The sequence below is a fragment of the Vombatus ursinus genome, unplaced genomic scaffold (genome assembly GCF_900497805.2).
Source record: "Vombatus ursinus unplaced genomic scaffold, bare-nosed wombat genome assembly UNPS02014789.1, whole genome shotgun sequence".
NCBI classification, from domain to species: Eukaryota; Metazoa; Chordata; class Mammalia; order Diprotodontia; family Vombatidae; genus Vombatus; species Vombatus ursinus.
In genome coordinates this window covers 11,434,249-11,458,142 of record NW_020954567.1, presented here as the reverse complement: position 1 = coordinate 11,458,142, position 23,894 = coordinate 11,434,249, and the positions used below count along the sequence as shown (strand labels likewise).

Here is a 23,894-nt window from a genome sequence, read left to right as displayed (position 1 = left end):
TTGTTCCTTGATATAAAGTATTAGTCTTTGGGAGAGGTTGGGGAAAAGAGAGGGATACATTAGGAATCCTAGGTGATATAAAAACAAAGGATATAAAATGTATTGTTTTTTAAAAAATAAATAACAGATCCTACACTTAAGTATGACAGTGAAACACAGCAAAGCCTTGATGAACTGAAACTCAACTAATCAGAATTCTCAATCACCTCAGATTTTTATTGTATTAAATTAAATTCAATTGACATTTATTAAACAACTACTATATGAATAGTACCATTCTAGGTCATGGGGGGAGATACAAAGATTAAATGTTTTCCCTGGCTTCATGGAGCTTACTTATACTTCTCATGGAGTACAACAAAGGGATATAAAAGATACCCATATAATAATTACAATACAACAAATGCATCTCACATTTCTCTATTGTCGTAAGGTTTACAAAACATTTTCCTCATAACAGCCCAGTAAGGTTGATATTGCAGTTATTATAAGCACCCCCATTTGACTGAATTTCACAGAAGGGAATTTGACTTGCCCCACTTAGCCAGTGCCTGTGAGAGGCAGGTGTCTCCTGGCTTCCTTCCTTCAAGAATCAGCTCAGACACCACAATCTGCAAGGGACCTTTCTTCTCCATTTCCACTCTAAGCTTCTAGTGCTTTCCCCTCTAAAGTACATGTACTGTTTATGCACATATACACATATGTTGTCTTCCAAATTAGAATTTGAGTTTCATGAAGGCTTTTTCCCCCTTTCTTTGTATGCCTACTGCTTTGCCCAGTGTCTGGTACCTAGTAAGCACTTAAATTCTTGTCAATTGATTGAAAGTGGATTCATGCTTTACACCCACTTTCAGCAACAGGGTTGAAACAAGAAAGAATTGTGATGGGTTAATTCTTGGTTAACCAAGCAGCCTACCCCTTCCCCATCCCTTCAGTAAAACTGATTTCATTGGTCTAAGAAACTCTCTCAACCCTCTCATATCAGTATCTGATTTTCAGCTTATCGACATAAAGAATTACCTGGATTGATGTAGGGCAAAGTGAGCAATACTGCGAGAATGATTTATACCACAGTAACAACATTATAGAGAAAAACAAGTTCAAAAGACTTTAGAACTCTGATCATTGCAATGATAAGCTAGTCCAAAAGGATGAAGATGAAATGGGGCACTCACCTCCTGACAGACAAGGAAGGAATGAAATAAAATATGAAGTTGACTCCATTTTTAGAAATGGGTTAATGTGGGAGTCTGTTCTGCTTGGCTATGCAGCTATGTCTTGAGGGGTTTTTTTAAATTGCTCAGTGGGGGTTAGTGGATTAATTTAAATGAGTTACTTGAAAAATAATGAATATATTTTAGTAAGAGAACTGTCTGGTTGGGGAGCAGCAGTAGTGGGTACTGACAGTGCCTTTCCTGAGGTCATGCAGTCATATATATCAAAGGAGGTGATTGAATTTAGGTCCTTTATGACTCTTGAGTGAGGATCTCCATCTGCTATGGCAAAATGCCTCCTCTAAGTATTTTGGTTCATTAATGGTTATTCTTTCTCACCACAATGTTACCAGAATTAATTGTCCCATTATAAGCCTTCAACTTACTTGTCATTCATAAAATCCATGAGGGGAAGTTGTAGGTGCCTTGGGGCATTCACAATCATCATTTTTTTGGTTGGTTTTATGAAATGGCGGAGGCCTTGATATCTTGAGTCCTGCTGATGGAAGCAATTATAATATTAGGTATCTTTACTTAGTACCACTATAGTAAACCTGAGCTGTGCCTTCCACTCCAGTCACTTTCACATGTGTTTTGAATACACCAGAACCATCTAGAAGCCTTTAAGACATCCTCAATCTGTAGAACCACAGATTCATATACATATGCATATACATACATATGTGTGTGTGTGTGTGTGTGTGTGTGTGTGTGTGTGTGTGTATATGTGTGTATGTATAGCTCTGGTCCAACCCTCTCATTTTACAGAGGCCTGGAGCGGTAAAATGATATATCCAAGGTAACACAGGAAGTAAGCAATAGACCTTGAATTCAAAAAGAGGTCTCCATTGACCAGGTTTTGAAGTTCAAAGTTTCTGAGTGTTATTAAGCAATTGCTCCAAAGGAAGACAAGTTGTGTACAGTATCCACTCCCATCCATGAATGAGGATTAAATAGAGGAGGTTCAAGAGGCAATATTTAGCTCACAGAATAATAGCCTATAGAATGCCTTAGAAGTCTAAGATCTTGAAAGTTTAAATGATTTGTTCTAAGTTGCGCAACTTGTTGGTAAAAGATCCAGGCTTGGAACGTAGGTCTCTTGACTCTCAACCTAAGCTCTTCCCTTAGACTAAACTGGAATGGGTGAGTGTGAGTTTGATGGGTGGAATGTGTGCTGACCGACAGGCAGACACACACAAAAAAGTCTCAGTGAAGACCAGGAGAGCTGCTCCATCAGCTGGAAAGCAACCTTTAGGAAACTATCAGGAGAAGGTTATACCTCCATCTACCAGAACTGCTGAAAAAAGTCCTTGAGGGGCTGTTATGACAAAAGGGCTGGACATCACTATGTCAGGCAGAACAGAATGTGTTTGGCACGAGATCATTAAGTCAGGTCTTTCTATTCCTTAAGGTTCTCCAAGGCTCTGGGAGGCATTCTGATTTGGATATTAGGAAAGACTAAGGGTCCCAGAATTTTTATTACTGGATCTCCTCCTTTTGGATCAACTTAAAAAAGGGAAATGAGAGTTGGTCTGAATTAGAGGAGACTGCTTAAATAACAGCTCAGTGTGGTCCCTTCTGACCAACCATGGGTACTTTCAAGAGGCAGGTGAAATCTTGAGAAAGCAAACATCTGCTTATGTCCCAAGGCTTATACTGGGGAAGTACATACTGAAAGCAGAAACACATCATGTCAGGGAGAAGTCCAGAAGAAATCCCCATCTTAACATTACACAGGCTCTGTTAAGTAAGGATGAGTATTACAGGATAGGAACTGGATGTCTTTCATTGGCATAGGGAACACCCAAATGTAGAAAATCCTTCTATCAATTCAGGTTTGCACTTTCTTTAGAATTCACAGTCTTGGAAAATTGCTTGCTCAGGATCACACAGTTACTAGATGTCAGAGGCAGGGCTTCTTGGCTTTGAGACAGGTACTCTACCATGATACCACAGGTACATGCCCTTTTATTGGTGGCATCATTTTAAATTCCAGGACCTTACATAACATTCTGCAAAGCGACCCTGCCTTCCCTTTTTTCCCTGCCCTGAAAGACTCTGGTCAAGAACTCTGTGAAACTCCCTCCATTGATGGGCACCCAAACACAGCAGGTACTTATGTAGTAGTTAGATGAATACATCTTGCGTTTTATCCTTTACCTTTTCTTTGAGTCTCCATCTCTCAGCTTTCATTCTCATGCAGTCTGGGCAGAGGGGGTATTGGTCAGTGATGGGAAGATCAAGGACAGATGAGTTTTCACTCGAATATGTTTGCTCCCTCTGCATGGATAAAGAGACCAGTGATTGGCAAGGAGGGCAAGGTAGGAAGAAAGAAGGTTGGGTGGGTGGGGGGATTAATAGGAAAGGACAGAGATAAGGAGACTGCGGGTAGGTCACAGAATCCTAGATCTAGAGTCGGAAAAGATCTTAGAAGTCATCTAGTCCAACTCTCTCATTTTATAGAGGTAACGGAAGACCAGAGGGATTGTGATTTATTCATGGTCACATAGCTACTGAGCATCAGAGATAGGATTTTAACTCAGGTATCCTGGCTCCATTGGAACATACTAGGTAATTGTTATCACCCATCATTCTCTATGATGTGGACCCTCAGCTTCCCTCCGAGGTGGAATGTTGATGAGACATGCATAAACAAACAAGTAAATAAGTAAATGAACGAATGAATAAATAAATAGAAGATCAACAGCAGAATAAATTGCCACCTAGCTTAAAGGTTACTGAATTGTCGTTGGTGTATAAGCACTCTGTCTTTAACTCTTCACCACCCCAACCTGCACCTCAACCCTGATCCCGTCCCCTCCCCCCAACACTAAATGACCAGCCCACCTTTGGTCTATTCTCTATTTCCTGAGGATTACCCTAAAGGTCAAGGGTTTAATAAGAGGAGGTCTTAGAGATCATTTCATTTAACCCATTTGGTTTAGAGATGAGGAAACAGAGACTTAGAGAAAGGAAAAGTGATTGCCCAAGACCACAAAAGTAGATTCTTTTCATCCCAGGTCCTCAGACTAAATCTACTGCTCTTGCCACTATATGGTGCAGGGGCAGAGATAAGATGGGGGAGGGTACAAAGCTCCAGGTTTGGTTTCTCTTTCAGGGAACATGGTGCTCGAAGTGGGTTGGGATGCTTCTGTTGAAGGGGATGAGAGCCCTGAAAGAGGGTCATTTCCCTACCAAGAAGCAGGATGTCTTCTGTGTTTTCCTGCCTCACCCTAAATACTGAAGGCACAGATTGCTAGGAAGTTGAAAAACTTAAATTTAAGAAGCGGAAGGACAAGTGTTTTAACTGCTTTATCAGCAACTCTGCCTCAAAGCTTCGCTGAGAAGGCTGTCGAAACTGATGACCAAAAAGAGGTCTGAAAAGTCCCTTCCTGATGTTAATTATCTCTATTATATCCTGTATATGTCTTGTTAGTACATAGTTGTTTTTTACATATTGCCTCCTCCATTAGAACGTAAGTTCCTTGGGGAGAGGAACTGGGTTTTTTGTTTTTTGCCCTTTTTTGTAAACCCAGTGCTTAGCACAGTGCCTGGCACACAATAGGCATTTACTAAATGCTTGTTGACTGACAGTCTCTGGATTGCATTGATTTGCCTCATTATCTCCTTCTCCATTCATACCAAAGAATGGATTATCTGGTTGGGATCTATGCACATGAGGGTCACATAAATAAAACTGAAAGGAGTCTCAGAGACCATCTAGATCAAGAGAGGTTCCATGGTTTGCCTAAAGTCACATAGAATGTGAGGGTGACAAGTAAGACCTTGAAATCGGGGGTGGAGCCAAGATAGCGGAGTAAAGGCAGTGACTTGCTTGAGCTCTCCCCAAAACCCCTCCAAATACCTGTAAAAAATTACTCTAAACAAATTATAGAGCAGCAGAACCCACAAAAAGACAGAGTGAAACAAATTTCCAGCCCAAGACAACCTGGATGGTTGATTGGAAAGGTCTATTGCACTGGGCTAGGAGAGGAGTACAGGCAAAGACTGGGGCCTCAGTGAACCTGGAGCAGGCCTCAGGGGACTGAATCACGAGAAGCTGTGGTGGTTTCCAGACTTCTCAACCCACAAATGCCAAAGACAACTTAGAGGGTGAGTAGAAAAGGGCTGTTGGACAGTGGTGAGGGAGGAGCTTGGTCTGGTCCCAACCCCAGTGTAGCCCTGGGGGGACGGCTGCTTCCAGAGCTCTCGACCCACAGACGAAGGAGGGGGGATCAAGCGGCTGATAAGAGGGGGATTGCAGGGATTTCTTTGATGGCACTGAGGCAGGATTCTCTTCCTTTGCCCATGCTTGGATCTGGGTCACAGTTCTGGGTGGCGGTCCTGGGGCAAAGAGGAGGGCTGGCGTGGTGGAGGTTGTGGTGGTGGTGGAGAGGGAATCCTCCTTACAGTTCCAAGGCAAAAAAGAGTGCTTGTCATCTCTCATAGACCAGAGCACAGGCCAGGAAAGGAGTAAACACCTTGCTTCTGATCATACCACCTTGGAAGAACTGAAAATTTACAGGTCCCTAGAAGTTATCTCTGAAAACAGCTACACAAAACCCCTGAAGCTTGGGACAGTACATTCTCCACAGTGGAAGCAGACCCCTACCTTAACAAAGAGTTTAAAAGTCAAATAATTGGCCAGGATCATGAGCAAACAGCACAAAAAACGTCAGACCATAGAATCTTACTTTGGTGACAAAGGAGATCAAAACATACAACCAGAAGAAGACAACAAAGTCAAACCTCCTACATTCAAAGCCTCTAAGGAAAACATGCATCAGTGCCAAGCCATGGAAGAGCTCAAAAAGAATTTTGAGAAGAAAGTAAGAGAAGTAGAGGACCTTGAAATCCCTGACTCCAAATCCAGCTATTTTCTCACTGCACCATGATGCTGCCTATAGCAGATGGGATAAATAATGATTATAGGACTGCAACGATGCAGTAGCTTAGAATTCACTCTATGTAGTTACAGCACCATTCTTGCCTTGACTGTCCCTTCAGGTTGTTTGTTTGTTCCTAAGTGAAGGACTCCTCTTACTCCAACCAAGTGAGATCAAGATTTTGTGATACGTCTCTCTGGAAAGCCAGAGGTAAGCAGGGGAAGCATGCCTCATCACTAGTGCTCTGGAATCATGGTTGACTATTTCATCAGAGTTTTTGAATTTTTCAGAATGATTAGTTTTTTTTTCCATATTGATATTATGGTAGAAACGGTTCTCCTGATTCTGCTCACTTCACTCTGTAAGAATTCCCAGGTATCTCTGAAACCATCTCTTCATTTCTCACAGAACAATAACATTCTGTTACATTCATATACCATGATTCATTTGGCCATTCCCCAACTGATGGGCACCCCCTTCATTTCCAGTTTTTTGCCACCACATAAAGAGATGCTAGAAATATTTTTGTACATACAGGATATTTTCTTCAATCTTTGATCTCTTTAATGCCTTTTAACCCAGTGACAGTAAATAGAATACTTTTAATAATGAAGTTCTCTCCCTCTCTCTCTCAGCTACACTATCTCCCCAGGCTTATTGTCTACCTGAAATCTTGCCTCAAAGAGCAGCCAAGCTGGACTGATTTATTTGGGGGGCAGGCAGAGGTGGAGATATTTTGCATTTCCTGCGAGGTACTTATGAGTGAGTCACTCAGTGGCCAGCTGGTTTCATATACTCTGTTCAAGCTCACTCTTGCAATAAGTTTCTCCCTTCTTGAGGCAAATAGGTTGGGAATCCATCTTGACAGGACCTTGCCTCCTCCAGTCTGGGGTGGGAGGCTGGGGGTGCTCTGCTTCTCTCTGGAATGAGAGCTTCTTTCTTCTCCTGCCATCTCCTGTTCCTTTTTCCTTTAATGTCGAGTCATCAGTTGGGGGCAGGAATCTTGTTCTTTTGAATCAAGTAGCCAGAGCCAAGAGTTGGTCAGAACCTCACTCCTCAAGCAGCACAGCAAGAGTGAGAGGAACCCGCTTGTCTGGCCCCTAGAGATGTCCTACGTCACTGACTTTACCAGATAATCAATAGCCTGCTCTTCAGGTTCCGCAGACGGAAACTTCTCGTCATGTCTTCATACCCAGATTCTAATGAGGTTGCCACGTCCTGGGATGGCAGTGTTAACAAACACTCCTTGAGTGAAAGGAGCATTTGTTCTAGAGTTAGAGGACCTCTGCTCACCCACCCATGATGCTTACGACCTGTGTGACCTTGGCCAAGTCACTGAACCTCAGTTTCCTCATCTGTAAAATGAGAAGTTTAGACAAGAAGATTAGATAGCCTCCAGGGTCCCACGCTAGATGCACATTCTCTGAGAACATACTCACACCTGTTTACATAACAGAAGCTGAAACTAAAGACAACAGAAAGTAAAGACATATTTGCTTCTAATTTTTGGCACCAAATAGTCCCACTTCCCCTCTGTTCTGTCCTCCCACACACAACAGCACCTCATAGATGGTCTTCTGTGGCTGAAAAATTTATAACCCTGCAACCGACTCCAGTGAAGATCTTCTTCAAGCTTAGTGAGACAGGTCCTTGAACAAATAACAGGGAATCCATCCCTGGGCCTGTATATGAACACTCTCCAGTGTGGTAGGGCCTGCCAGAGTTTCTGTTTGGCTTCTCAGCCTTTGAGAGGCTTTGTCCTTCTACCATCATTGGAGGGGAAAGGGCCAGAGATATCCATTTCTGCCCTCTCTCTCATGATTTCCCAGGAATTATTGCACACAAATCTGGGCTTTGAAAGTGGGACTCCTGGATTGGTTTCCATGTTCAATACTGGTCTGGTTGTGTCTCTGAGTGACCTCTCTAAACCTCGCTTATTTATTTATGACCACTGAAAGAGCAATGAATCAATACCTGTTATTAACAGGTAAAAGGTGCTATATAATAGCTAACAATTACATAGCATTTAAGATTTCCAAAGCACTTTACATATATTTAAAAATAATTTTTATTGATTTATTTTGTTTTTACATGGCTTAGATTTCCCCCCTGTATTCCCCCTTCTGCCCTCTCTATGAGTCATTCTTGAAAACAAAGAGTTTTTTAAAAAGAAAAGGAGAAAATGTTTTGAATATATTATTTCATTTGATCCTCAAAACAACTCAGTGAGAGCAAAAGCTTTCCACGGCATGTGTCTGCAGCAATACGGTGCAGCAGATGCTGTTGTGCAACATAGCAATAACATTTTCCTCGTTTGTTGATTTTCGTATTTGTCCACTGGATGGCCTTTTCTTGACCCACTCCGTCCTCCCGACTATCCTTCCACCTCACTTCCTATCAGATTATCCTTGATCTGCTGGATGCCTCCCCACCCACTAGAAAAATGATCATCACTCAAGGCTCTGAGAGAAGAGCTTGCACCGGGTACCTCACTCACTTAGCAAGGCAGATATGAGCCTGCGAAAGCGGCACCCAGGATTCTGCAAGTTGGGCTGGGATGCCAAAGGGAGCTAGGTCAGACTGTCATCTAGTCAGATGACAAGCACCTAAGTGCTCACTCTGTGTCAGGCACTATGCTGGTGGTAGGGCCGCTGCATCTGTCTTCTAGCCCACACTCCAGGCCTGAGTTTCCAGTTTATTGTGGTAATGTTAGTAGCTGCCTTGGCAAGTCCTAGTGAGTTGGGGGTGGAGTGGGAAAAGAAGAACCGAAAAAACAAACAAACAAAAGAAAAACCCACCAGTCAGAGGGCATCTCACTCAGCTGAGACAAACCACAACATCTTTCCTTAAAGAAAAACCAACAGAGATTTTGCTTGGCTCCCACCTCTCTAGTCAGACACTAGCTGAGAGTGCCGGCTCCTCAGTAACCCCCAGGGGCTTCTCATTCCTGGTGGGCCTCCTTGACTTTCTCCTGCCTACATCCTGCAGGGCTCAACTTTCACATCACCAGATACCCTGGAGGTGAGCGGCGGCAACCTCCATTGAACAGAATCCAGACTGTAAGAGATCCAACCACTCATCTCAAGATGAAGCTGAGCAGCATACTCTTTTTATCCTCTTTTGTGAAGAATGATGGATCTGTGGCTTTGGGAACACTCACAGCCCAGAAAGGTTGATCAGACGGGACAGGAACTCTGTTCCTGAACAGAGTTGATACCTAGTGGCCAGTAGTGTGTACATCGCAAACATGAGAACACCGAGACCCCAGAGGAATGCTCACGGGTTTAGATCTGGAAAAGATGTTCTACGGCATCTAAGCCAGCCCCTCTCATCTGTAAGATGAGGGGAGTAAGGCCCAGAGAAGGTAAAGTAGCTTGCCCCAAAGTCGCACAAGTATTAAGTGGTAGATCCAGCATTTGAACCCACCAACACTCTTTCCACTATACCACGAGGAATCTAGCTTCTGGCCATCCATCCTTAAAACATTTCTTCCCCTAATAATTTTCTGTTGCCACACTCAGTTTTGCCACAGGACAGCTTCTTAGCTATCCTATTATTCTTTGTCTATCGTGTACCCCCTTTCAAGTTATCAGAGCTGTGGTAAGAAGGATAATTTTCACAGGAGTGTGATGCCTGTAATCTCAGCTACCAGGGAGGCTGAGGTTGGCACATCTCTCGAGCTTGGAAGTCTGAGCTATGGTGTGTTATGCCATGCTCATTGGGTATCTATGATAAATCTGGAATCAATATGCTGGACCCCAGGAGGAGGGGGCCATTAGGTTGCCTAAGGAGGAGTAAATTGGCCCAGGTCAGGAATAGATCAGCTTGTGTTCAGATCAGTATTTGGACATTAGTAGCCGTGTACTTCCAGACTATGCTGAAATCAGTCTTTTAAAAAAGACAGAAGGCCCCATCTTTTAAAAAAAAATATTTCTCATAAATCCTTTTCTGAGCAGATATTTCATTCTTCAGGGCCCAGAGAGAAGCTTGGAAGTTGTCAGGGCTATTCAGCATATGTCCAGGGTGACAGCTTGCATAATATGTACCCACTTTATCATCATTCAAACTCTACCCAAGAGACCTGTGTGGAGCTGGGGGGCACTTTATAGATGTTTCCTTACATGGTGATGGCAAAGATGTTGTGGTGCAGCACAACAGAAGGGCAGAGCTTTCTGATGTTATGTCCATAAGTGAGGGAAACAAGTTATTGAGCATTTTTGGTCACTCAAAGCCACCCTCTCCTTGTTCTCCCCCTCCCTGCTCTACTCCACTCCCAATCAACGATCTAGAGAATTGACTGAGGTCAGAGCAAGAACAGGAATGGGAATTCAGTTTGGATTTTACTGAGTGGCCAAACCTGCGGTGGGATGAAAAAGCTACTGCAGGTGGTGAAGCTAGCCCTAAAAAATGATTATTTGGGACAAATTGGTAACTAAATGGCATGGACCCTGGGTTTAATCCTGACTCAACTATAAGAATGTCAGGCAAATCCTATCACTGCATTGTTCTTCAGTCTCCCTACCTGTAATGTATGGCCAGGAATACTTACCTATCTCACAGAGGTGCTGGGAGGATTAATGAGGTAACATCACTCTGGGTGACTATATTACCAAGACTTTTTTCTCTTTCTCCTCCTCAGGAAGGTGAAGAAAATGAAACAACAAAAACAACATGACTGTTCATTTATATATAATGTCATAGTTAACAGAGCATTTCCAAGACATTTTACCTTATTTAATCCTCTCAGCACCCCTATGAGGGTAGGCCAGGGGAGTTATCATTACTCCTCTCTTACATATGAGGCTCAGTGAAATTAAAGCTTAAGAATTTAAAACTCTGTTCCACCATTTATTCATTATTTGATTGAATTCAATTCAATAAGCACTTATTAAGCATCAACTATCTAGGAATTACAAAAAAAAAAAACAGCCCCTGCCCTCAAAGAGCTTATATTCTATTTCTTTTGGGGGGAAGCGAAGTTGTTGTTCACTTGTTTCAGTTGTGTCAGACTCTTCATGACCCCATTTAAGGTTTTCTTGGCGAAAATACAGGAATGGTTTGCCATTTCCTTCTCCAGCTCGTTTTACTGATGAGGAAACTGAGGCAAACAGGATTAAGTGACTTGCCCAGGGTCACATAGCTAGTCAGTGTCTGGGGCTGAATTTGAACCCAGGTCTCCCTGACTCCAGACACTCTATCCACTGTACCACATAGCTACCCAGGCAATAAGTACACAGTCTCATTAAGTCTCATTTTCCTTATCTGTGAAATGGGCCTATTTGTTCTGCCTAACTCAGGGTTTTGTTAAGAGGATTAAATGAAATACAGCATGTAAAACAATTGAAAACAACGGGGTATTACAGAACTAACATAAGGCATTATAGCGACAAGTACTGGTATATGAAGGGGCCCAGAATACTAGACTACATAAAACAGGAGAAAACACACAAATACCTGCATACGTGGACAAAAATGCATGTGTAGGACAGCATTAATTGTGCAGAGCAACTGCTATTGATACCCATCTCTCCTCAGCTAGCTACCTCCATGATGCCAGTTTCTCCGGCTCTCTCTCCTTTGGCCAGGGTGTTTCCCCTCATTACAGTTAAACTTGTGTTCTCTTCTCAGCTCTCTCTTCTCTCCATTTCTGCCCTCCTGGAGGGCAGGCATGCAGGAAGCCATCCAAGCAAGTATTTTCTTTGGGAGAAGGTACTGACCTGTCATTTTTGGGGGGGGCTGGGAGGGAGCTTTTGAAGTCTCCTCTGACTTTGATGTCATGGGAATTTGCCCTGCCTACCTGGCAAGCCTCTGTTGGCCTACAACCGCAGAGTTTCCTCCACTTCCTCCCAATCACCAAGCAGCAAGGTGGGGGATGGGGAAGATAGAAGGCAAGTGACAAACTCCAAACCCTGGGGGTTCCGAGAACTGCCATTTGGGCTCGTGTCGCTGGAAAACTTGAGTACCTGATGGGAGGCTTCTGGCACTTGGAACAAGCTGGGCAGAGTCAAATCCTTCTTGATGTCACCAGTGGTGGGGAGGAAGGTCTGAGACCTGAGTAATCAAGAGCAGAGAGAGTTAACACCCCCTCCCCACCTACCCACCCAACTACGGGGTTTGGAAAGCCAGTCCCTTCTTGTCTTTGTCACAGGGAGGTCTAACAGACAGGGTTTTTTTTCACCTTACTTGTTACTCTCAGATGGGAAGGAAGAGAATGAGAACAGCTATGTTCCTCCCAAATCACCCCAGTCTCTTCTGCCCCTTTTCTCTCAAGGAGTGGAAAGCTTTCTATGAAGTGGGAATACAATCCTGAAGATAATACTGTCAGTAGGCTTTTTTTTTTCTTACGTACAAGTTAGGAGCAAACTTTTATAAAAGCAGATTAGTAAGACGGATGAAACGTTGGCTTTCAGGGCCTCAGAGGGCATCTAATCCAATCCCCTCATTTTGCAGATAAGGATCCTAAGGTCCAGAGAAGGAAAATGATTTTTCTAAGATCAGAGAGGTGGCTGGGAGCACAGCTAGGATCCTCAACCAGCTCTTCTGAAGTAAAATATTTTTCACATCAACATGGCCTACTAACTCATGTGCTTCCATTTTCCCAAAGGGAATGAAGTCACCTATAAAAACAATTCCTAGGACAAGTTGTGTATAGGAAAGCCTAGCTAAGGTGGGAAAGGCTTCCTACCAGAAGCTGGGTCAGTTTTCTCATCTGCAAAATGGGGATAATAATAGCACCTACCTCCCAGGGTTGTTGTGAGGATAAAATGAGATCATATTTGCAAAACACTTTGCAAAACTTAAAGCACTATAAAGCCTGTTATTATTATCATTATTATAGATAAGTTTGGGGCCAGAGCAACTCATAACGCAGTTTGCAGAATGGAGGGGTTAGCATACAGGCTGGAGGAGCTCCCAGTTCCCCTTTCTCACTCTTCCTGTCTTTCCACTCTTGCCTTCTCTACTTTCTAAATGATGAGCCCCATACACCAAAACAAGTTACCCATTTCTCTCTAGCAGGTTTCCTTCACCTATTCCCCTTGGTCCTTTGAATAAAAACTATTTATTTAAGAAGATAGAGATGGAAGGCCATAGTACCAATGTTCTTCCCAGTCTGGACTGCCTGCTTACTGACTCCTTTTGACATTCTGGGGGGGTGTGTGTGGGGGGGGGGTATATATTTGAATTATAACATTCCAATAGTGAGCTGGGCACTGAGTGATTATAAACTGTCTTTGTGCTCGTTATCTAGCTTGCTCCAGGCATCAAATAAGTGGAAAATATGGATGGGAATAATAGCTTTGCCAGGAACATTTTTTTTTCTCTAAGTGGGGTAAGATTTCATTGTCCATTGTCCATTTAAAACAAAGGTTTGTAAAGGGAGAATGCCTTAGTGTACACATAGTATTTGTTCTGTTTATCTTCACCACTACCCCCCCCTCCAAAGGGGGTGTGTGTGTGTGCGTGTGTTGGGGGCAGGGTGGGGGTGGGAAGATATTGTTCATCATCCAGGTCTAACTGCCTCAACTTTCTGCATGGGAACTTTGATCCAAACACCTGATTCCTAGGAGTTGCAAATTGCTGACAAGGCCTAATCAGGCCAGTTCAAGATTCCTTCACTCTAGAATAAACACCAGGATCAGGACTTGAATCGGTATGGTTTCAGAGTGAGCACAATGAGGCCTTTTGACATCAGGCCTGCCAGTCTTTGGCTAACCATAGAGAATCATTCTAACAGAAAAATGCACTGGAGACACACATATGAGAGGTCATGGGTGGGCTCACCTCCAGGGAACATACAAATTTCTTATGTTTTTCCTCTTTCTAGCTTCTCAAGCCATTTTTCTTTTTTTTTTATTCTGAAGTTGAAAGAGACAGAGAGAGCGTTTCCATGCACAGAGCATAGAACCCAAAAAAGGGATTCTCTTAGGAAACCATAACTTTCCATTTCATACCACTTGCTTTTTAAAAATAGTACATAATAAATTCAACACATTACTTTCAAAATGCTATCTCAAGCTATTTTTTCCAAATCTTGAGACTTCCAAGTAAGTACATTTGGCCAAGTGTAGGTCGTTTCCCTTTTACTGATTTGTTTAGTTTGCTTGACAAAAGCTATGTGGCATTTGGGTCACTTTAGGAACTTTTTAAAAGAGTCCCTGGACTCAGTACATCGTTTGCCACCAATAGGCTACCTTGGAACAGCCAAGACTGCAAACATCTGTAAATCTGACCCCCCACCTCCCTCAGTAAACTCCAGTGGCTTTCTATGACCTCCAGGATTGAATACAAAGTCTCCTGTTTGACATTAAAAGCCCTTAATAACCTAGCCCCAACCCTACTTTTCCAGTCTCCTTACACCTTATTCTCCACCAGTATCCTTCAGTTCAGTATAACTGGCCCCCTTTCTGTTCCATGGTTGAGACGCTATTTCTCAGCTGTGGACATTTTCTCTGGCTGTCCCTGGGGCCTGGAATGCTATCCCTTGTCTCCACCTACTGGCTTCCCTGGCTTCCTTCAAGTCCCAGCTAAAATTCCATTTTCTACACAGTCTTTCCTAACTCTTCCTAATTCTAGTGCCTTCCTCTGTTAATTATCCAATTTATCTTACATATAGCTTGTTTGTCCATATCTGTTTGCTTGTCTTCCCCCAATAGATTGTAAGCTCCTTGAGGGCAGGGACTATCTTTTGCTTCTTTTTGTATCCCCAGTGTTTAGCACGGTGCCTGGCCATGTGGGAGGTACTAAATGCTTATTAACTGACCCACTGAAATAGCTTTCATCTCCTGAAAGTTCAGAGCACTTCACTGTTGAGCAGCTAATAATCTTCAGGGAATTCCTAAGTAGCTTTTTCCTCCCCTTGGCACTAGGCCATCCTATCCCTTCCCTAGTGGGGGAGAAGAGCAGCCTCACCTTCCATCTCCGCTGGACATCCTAAGCACAGTCCGTGTGGACTCCAGGAAGGAGCTGTCCTCCCAGAGCTGGTGGCTGCTGTGCCACTAGCTCTGACGCTTCTCAGTCCTGCTGTGATGGGGGAGGGAGTGGCAGTATCAAAGGCTTTATAGTCTAGTTGTTTGAAACCGATAGGGTTTGTTTGTTTTTTAAGTAAATAGGGCTGCTGGTTTCATTAGGAGGTATGGTACGCTAAAGAACTATATATTATGCTTGCCCTTGTTCCTTACTGATTTGTTTAGTTTGCTTGACAAAAGCTGTGTGGCATTTGGGTCACTTTAGGAGCTTTTTAAAAGAGTCCCTGGACTCAGAACATCGTTTGCCACCAACAGGCTACCTTGGAACAGCCAGGACTGCAAACATCTGCAAATTCAGACTTTGGATTTGGGGCCTGACTTTGGGTTTGTTTTTTTTTTAATTATCTGACCAATGTGCTAACACCCCTCCCAATAATGTTTACCAATCCCTAATTTTTTTCAACAAATAGTTCCATTAAGTTCCTCAAATAAAGGACTTTTTTTTTTCCTTTTAAATCTTAGGAGATAGAGAATAATAGAAAGTTAGAGCTGGGAGGGTGGTTAGAGATCACATTTTAATCAATGTCCTCCTTTGATAAATGAGGCAACTGAATCTTGTGATTCCAAACTTTTTTCAGTTGCTAGAATACTTTGGGACTTGCCCCATGTGTAGCTATCCAGTGATCCATTGGTTTAGCCATTTGATAGCTGGTACCTCACCCCTACAGCCACACTGTCACACACACACACACACACACTCTTTCTCTCTCTCTCTCTCTCCCTCTCTCCCACTCCCACTTCTCCTCCCCATGGTCATCAGCTATTCGAAAATGGCCAAATGGGAGGAAGAAAGCCCAAGATGCTGGTGGTGTACTACAGCCAATATGGGCCTTTCTGTTTGCAAGTGGATCTGCTTGAGAGTGAGGATGAACTCTCCATACTAGAAATAAGTACTGCAAATGACCCATTTTTCCAATATCCTTAGTGTCAAAGACACGGTACCTGAGGGCCAATAACCATTTAGAAGCTCGTCCAAAACCAGTCAATGTGTCAACACATTTTTACGAGGAGAAAATGGATTCAGAGTAGGAAGGCTTGGGTTTGAATACTGTTTTTCTACTTTCTATCTGTGGTTTTTGTTGTTCAGTCATGTCTGACTTTTCATGACCTCATTTGGGGTTTTCTTGGCCAAGGTACTGGTGTGATTTACCATTTCTTTCTCCAGCTCGTTTTACAGATGAAGAACTGAGGCAAACAGGGTTATGTGACTTGCCCAGGGTCACACAACTAGTAAGTGTCCGAGGCCAGATTTGAACTCATAAAGATCTTCCTGCCTTCAGGCCTAGTGCTCTGTTCAGGGTGCCACCTTGCTGCCCAAAACTGTCGAGCCTTGGTAAATCACTTCTTTTAGCCTTACTTTCCCAATCCATAAAGGAGGGGTGATGATAGTCACTTTCTACTAGGCTGTTGTAAGGAAAACACTTTGTAAATCTTAAAATATTATTATCATTTGAGATGACGTATGCAAAGTTCTTTTTAAGTCATAAGATGAAGTATGTGAATGTTTCTTCTTATTATTACTATTATCATCATAGTTTTCTGGTTACTCTGATAACTAATAAGAATAAACAGAAAAATGAGGAATGCTTTACGCCATAAACTCTTTTTTTTTTTTTTTTGGTGAGGCAGTGGGAGTTAAGTAACTTACCCAAGGTCACACAGCTAGTAAGTGTCATGTGTCTGAGGTCGGATTTGAACTCAGGTCCTCCTGAATCCAGGGCCAGAGCTTTATCCACTTCACCACCTAGCTGGCCCAAGCCATAAACTCTTAATGAACCCATTGAAAGTAAGGTAATGTAGAGGCAAGATGTTGGATTTAAAGTCAGAGCAGCTGGATTTGAATACTAACTACTACTTACTCCCCAGGACAAAACACATCCTCTCAGGGCCTCAGTTTCTTCACCTCCAAAATTTGGGGGTTAGACTAATGATCTCTAAGGCCCCAGGACTAGATTCTATGATCCCAAGTAAAAGATTCTGGGGAGCCAGAGAAGAATCAAGTGAGGGCAAATAGGTTGGTCTGTGAAAGGATTCAACATGGAGGGAGAAGGAAAGGTGAAAATCCTGAACACACTTCTTGTTCAGGTTAGACTTGGACACTTTAGAGAGGCATCAGTGTGACAGGAAGTATATTACACTTGGAATGGGAAGGACTCATTTGCCTATAGACTTGCTGATGTGATCAAAAGGACTTTAAGGTAAAAATAGAGGGAGAAAAAATGTCCAGATAAAACTCTAAACCTAGATACTGTGGAGGAAATGAAATCTAAAGACATAAAAGAATAATGATGAAGGTCATGATTATTAATCCATAAGAAAAAGTAACTGGAAATTATCAAGAGCAATACCCATGACCTGAGATGCTTGATGCGCAGAGTATGGGTGATGAAAGACACCTGAAATGGTAAGGCAAGGAGGCAAATCCAACATCATAGGAATCACAAAGACTGGGAAGGATGGGACTTATGACTGCAATATGACTAAAGAAGGCTATATCTATATAAGAACATATTTAAGAAAAAAAGTAGTGGAATCACATTGTGAGTCAATAAAAATTACACTTGTAGAAATCCATGATCCTAAGAATAGCAATATGCAGAGCTTTTAAGTGAGGATAAAAGGAGAGAGAATGGAAGTGGTACTATTATAAGAAAATAATATTGACCTTTCAGCCAGACATAGCAAATGTCTATTACTTTCCAGGCACAGATTGCAAAACTTGCATGGAAATCAGGTGATGGAGGAAATCCCATTTGCTAAAAGCAGAGTAAGTGGTGAATTATTTATAAATATATATATATATATGTACATATATTTTTGTTAAATATTTACCAATTCTATGTAAATTTTTTAAAATTTATTTTTAAAAACTTTGAATTTTAAATTCTCAATTTCCCTTTCATCTCCCACCCCTTGAGAAGGTAAGCAATATGATATTGATTATATATGAGAAGTCATGCAAAACATATTTTCATATTAGCCAGGTTGCAAAAGAGAACACACACACACATACAAAAAGAACAAGAAAAATAAAGTTTGAAAAAAGTATGTTTTAATCTGCACTCAGAGTTCATCAGTTCTCTCTCTGGAGGTAGACAGTATTTTTTATCACAAGTCATTTAGAATTGTCTTGGATCATTGTACTGATCAGAATAGCAAAGTCATTCATAGTTGATTTTCATTACAATATTGGTGTTACTGTATAGAATATTCTGCTGGTTCTGCTCATTTCACTTGGCATCAGTTCATGTAACTCTTTCGAGGTTTTTCTGAAACCATCCCACTTGGCAATTCTTATAGCACAATAGTATTCCATCACAATCATATACCAAAACTTATTTAGCCATTCCGCAACTGATGGGCAACCCCTCGATTTCCAATTCTTTGTCACTACAAAAAGAGCTGCTTTAAATATATTTGTACAAATAGGTCCTTTTTTCTTTGATCTCTTTGGGATACAGACCTAATAGTGGTATTGCTGAGTCAAAGGGTATACACAGTTTTATAGCACTTTGGGTATAGTTCCAAATTGTTCTCTAGAATGGTTGGTCTGATCAAATGATGAATTCTTGACTTGCCTTTTGAACAATATAATCTTTCAGAAAGCAGAAGAAATGACAGTGCGACTGCTATGGACTTAATTAGAATTAAGAGGGGGAGGTCGGTTGGACAGGACATGAGAGGAACCCCAGGAGAAAGTGAATATATATTATGCTAGGTTTTATGATGATCTTCCTAATGCCCCATTCTAATTACACAACTCCACTGCTCAAAGACCTTCTAAGCTTCCGCTTGACTACTGAAAAAGTTCAAACTCCTTAGCCAGGCATTCAGGACCACCAGGTTCTAATCTGTCATTCTAATCTGAGAAAGCGCTACTCTGTCTTAAGTATTGAGTCTCACTTGCACATTGTTTGGGTTTTGATGGCTCAGAATGAATGTAAATAGCAATTGTTTCTGTTCTGGACAGAAACTCTGACAGTCTTCCCCTCCCAGACCGATTCTTTTGTGAAGTCAAACTAGGCCATCTTTTGCCTCAATTCTTACTTAGCCTTTAATCACTGAATGGGTATTGCCTCAGACAAACTGAGGCCTCGGAAAGACCTTAGTTTAAAAAGGTCAAGGTCTCCCACTGCATCAGGGTCATCACTAGTCATCCTGACCTATGTCTTGCCAATGGACTCTGATGACTCTGGAGGAGAGAGCGGGGCCGATGACTTTGCACAGCTCACCTCACTTAAATCCAATTTACTTGCAAGTCCAGACATCACCCTCCTGATGTCATTGGTCGTCTTCAACAAAGAAGAACTAACAACCAACAATACTCCATAGCTACAATGAGCTAATTAGCTGTTCCTTGGTCATACTGAATGCTTTCTGGATTCTGCCCCTTTGACTGTGACATCTCAACATTTGGAATGCCTTCCCCCTCACATCAGCAATGTTTGAAATTCAATCTTCCCTTCAAGGCCTAGTTCAAATACCACCCTTCCTCTCTCCACCTTCACCAAGCCTTTCTAGATCACTCCTGGCCTATAAACTCAATTGAGTTTATAGCCCTTTATACCTCTCTTCTGCATTTAACATTTTTACTATAATTATTTTTAGGCAATTAAATGTGACTGTTCTTCAAATAGTTTAACACTTTATTCAAAGGGCTTCACCCAATTCCACAGAGACGAGGGGTTGCAGGGAGTATATGTAACCCAGAAGGCCACTGAACCAGTGCCACTCAATTCTTCCAAGGAGGTGGAGAGGCTGCAATTCCCACAGATTATCTCTGGTTCCTGGATCTCTGCAAAGAGTTGAAAGAACTTCTGCAGCCTCTGCAGGTGAGACCTCTTTCTGTAATGTGTCTTGGTATTATCTGCTTATCAATATGGTGCTCCCGTGCCTAGCACATTGAATCCTAGAAACCAATGATGCCTTAGCCTCAGCAAGACGTCCTTGGTAGCTGACGTAGTTTCCTCTAGAAATCTGTGTTTGTTTAGTCACGTTTATCTTTCTTTTCCACAAGACATTCATACAATTACAACTATAAATAACACACATGTATGTGCTTCTGGTGACCTTTGACAGAGATTCTACATTATTACTTGATTCCATATTATTAGAACCAAATTTTAACTTGCTGTTAATTGAACCATTGAGATAAATCAATGTTGATTCACTCTTACCATTTCCATCAGCCCATAGTCACAATTATTGATAAATAAGTTATCAGTGTACATACTCTTACCATTTCCATCAGTCCACAGTCACAATTATTGACAAATAAGTTATCAGTACACATTATCATCCCTACTACATTGCAAACTCTTTGAAGGTAGGGACCGTGTTTTATTTATCTTCTATTTTTCCCAGCTCCATGTACACTGTATTGCAAAAAAGCAGGATTTAATAAAAGTCTGTTGGAATGAATGAATGAATGAATGAGACAAAGAGAGGAAAGATGGATCTGGCCAAACAAGTACCCTAGAGTTTAGGATGGCAGAACTCAAAGTGTTCAGAGAAAGACTGGCAAATGGCCAGATATTCTGTAAGAGAAGATGGCTCAAGAGGAAAGGGATAATCTCAGGAAAGAGATGTTATAATCACAAATGATCCCTGAGAGAAAGCTAGGGGGAGGTGTCTAAACAAGTCCATATTGTTTTTAAAGGAACCTTTCTAATCAACTTAGATTCAGATAGAAAATTTCCAAAAGATGGCAGCAGGGACCCCTAAGCAAGGAAGAATATCAAGGAGTCTGTGGCATAGATTTGCAATAGCAGTGCTGGTAAGTACAGAATGAATTGAATCTTATAAACAAAATTATCAGGACAACAAGAAAAGGGTTTTTAAGGGCAAGAAGAGTAAATCAGTTGATTTTCCTGGTCTGGGATGATTACATCTCCAGGGTGCTAAAAGAATTGTCAGTGATCTTTGATGAACTGTAGAGAACAGGAGAGGAATGAGAAAACTAGAAAGAAAGGCAAATGTCTTGATGTTTTAAAAAAGAAAGAAATTATATTCTGTTAGTACAGGTCAGTGAGTTAGATGTAGATCAAGACAAAATTCTAGAACAGGTTACTAAATATTTGTAAGGAAAGATGGATCTGGCTAAACAAGTACCCTAGATTTTAGGAGGGCAGAGCTCAAAGTGTTCAGAGAAAGACTGGCATTAAGGCCAGATACTTTAAAAGAAAAAATGGCTCCAGAGAGAAGGAAGATTCTCAAGAAAGAGATGTTGTAATCACAAATGATCCCAGTAACCTAGACAAAGATATAGATGGAATGATTATCTGATTTTTCTGAGGAAGCTGGGGAAGTTAATATATTGAATGAGAGAATTAGGAAGCCTCAATAGGCTAGCTAGAGCAATGACCCAAGTCGAATAAAACAAGATTTAATAAACATAAATATGAATTCGAGGTAATGGGGCATAGTGACTCGAGAGCCATATTCAGAACACTTAGGAAGACCAAGGTTCAGACTCTACCTCTTACACATACTGGCTCACTTCACTTCCAAGTGTTCTAGGTAATTCTCTAATGCAGGATAGACTGTAAAATATTCCTGATCTGTACATACTAAGGGAACTTCCTTGCTTAGAATTCTCTATGCCAATTAAATCATAGATATGGACCAAAATTTTGAATTATTCTACTTGTGTTTTTTTTTAAATACAACAAAAGAAGTGAGCAGAACCAAGAGAACATTGTACACAGTAACAGCCACACTGTGTGATGACTGACTTTGATAGACTTACCTCTTCTGAGCAATGCAAGGATCAAAGACAACTTCAAAAGACTCATGATAAAAAAATGCTATCCACATTCAGAAAAGGAACTATGAAGTCTGAATGCAGATTGAAGCATACTATTTGCTCTCTCTCTCTTTTTTTTATGTTTCTTCTTTCTTGTGGTTTCTCTAATTGGTTTTAATTCTTCTTCACAACATGACTAATGTGAAAATATGTTCAATATGAATGTATATGTAGAGCCTATATCAGACTGCATGCCATCTTGGGTAAGTGGAGGGGAGGGGCAGAAAATTTGGAACTTAAAATCTTATGGAAGTGAGTGTTGAAAACTAAAAATTAATTAATTAATTAATAAAAATAAAGACAATGAAAAAATACGACAAAATAAAAGCATCTTTACAAGTATAAAATGGCCGAATCATGACTAGAAACTATTAATGAGAAAAAGACATGGGGATTTTAGTTGGCTGAGAGTTCAATATAAGTCAATAGTGTGATGCAGTGGCCAAAAAATACCAAATAAACCACAAACAAAAAAAACCCTTAATGTAATCTTGAGCTATGTTAATAAAAGTATAATGTTCAGATAAAGGGAGGTTATAATTCTTCTGTACTCTACACATCTACTCTATACATACTAACCAGGAAAAAGAAGGACATCCTGAAATGTTTCAGAGAAAGGAATTTGCTTCTGGGGGGACATGAGTGGTAAAGACAGAGGAGAAGGCTGGCTGGGTTTCAGTTTCCTCAATTTATCCTCAAGAGATCTGCCACCACTCCTACCACTTGTCTGAAAATACTGGCCAATCAGTTTGTATTCCCAGGGCAAAGAACCAGCCAGGTAGGTCTTAGCTTCACTCCCTGAGCATGTGCTTAGAGAATTAGGTGTCAATGATTCTAGGTAAGCCTGTACATCTAGATATATAGTGCATTTATGTTAGACAGAGCAACATTTTTAGCACAAAGTAGCAAATGGGAATATAGAACCTAGATCAAGATATTCTGGCCCCAGTGATACAATTCCTGATTCTCAGGCACCACACTCTCTCTGGTCTATTGTAACACTTCCCAAGCTAATTTGGCCATGAAAACATTTGAGGTTTTGGAATACAATCACAGAATCCATAAATGCTAGCCCAGGATATGGTATAAACTGAGGAACGAGGTAGGTCAAGGAATTTGAGGAGTAAAATAGAGGAAACTAAACCTATTCCCATGCTGAAAGATGTAATAAATAATGTAAAATATAATTTTGATATATACTTTTATATTTAATATTCATATATTTTACTTTCTATAATTCATTTTCTATTTTAATTTGTAATAATATATTTTAGATATTTCATATTTAATATTTTAGAAATAATATTAGCATTGAAGGGTTCTCACTGAAATATTATATATGATCTGCAGAATATTAGAATCCTCCCAGAGAGTTTGAGAATCATTGATTTACTAGATATTGCTATCCTCCAAGACATTTTTGCCACTGGGCTAGATAACAGCTGAGAAGGCTGGGTTGGTCAGCCATCTGATCACCACAGCCTTCGAAACTTCCTTAGAAGCCTTTGAAACTTCAATCCTTCAGTGGCTAAGCTTGTTACCTTTTTCGAAGAGTGATGACCAAGGGTTTGTTTCCCACCAAGCTGGGAAAGAGGTCTCTTGTGTCATACTTTATGATGGGAACTTTGAAAGGAATCTGGAGAGGAAGAAGCAAGCCTAGTTAAATTTCAGAACTTGTTATACTGAATAATAAAAGCTCCTATTTCTGTCCTACTTTGAAGCTTACAAAGTGATTTCCTCCCAGCAACTCTGTGATGTAGGTAATGAAAGTCCCCATTTTGCAAATGAGAAAACGAGGCTAGGAGAGATTTAAAAGTGTGCCCAGGATTAACCCACTTCCTAAAGAGGGGCCAGGAAAGGATCTCAGGTCTCTCTGAATTCCAGCCTTAGTGTTACATGTCACTGGTCCTTCTCCCATTACTCAAAAACTCTACTGGTGCCCTATTGCCTCCGGGATCAAATC

General features: G+C 41.3%; 1 protein-coding gene across 2 annotated transcripts in view; it reads right to left on the bottom strand.

Annotated features, from left to right (window-relative positions):
- The window catches only part of DNM3 (dynamin 3), a 689,813-nt gene that overhangs the window by 27,409 nt on the left and 638,510 nt on the right, over positions 1-23,894 (bottom strand). Inside the window, exons 21-23 of one of the 2 annotated variants that reach the window (XM_027868462.1) lie at positions 12,064-12,151; positions 3,375-3,494; positions 1,601-1,713 (exon numbers count right to left, since the gene is read on the bottom strand). In XM_027868462.1, the coding sequence (XP_027724263.1) occupies positions 1,601-1,713; positions 3,375-3,494; positions 12,064-12,151 (321 nt within the window). The remainder of the gene's footprint in view (positions 1-1,600; positions 1,714-3,374; positions 3,495-12,063; positions 12,152-23,894) is intronic. The other variant, XM_027868461.1, reaches the window with a different exon arrangement.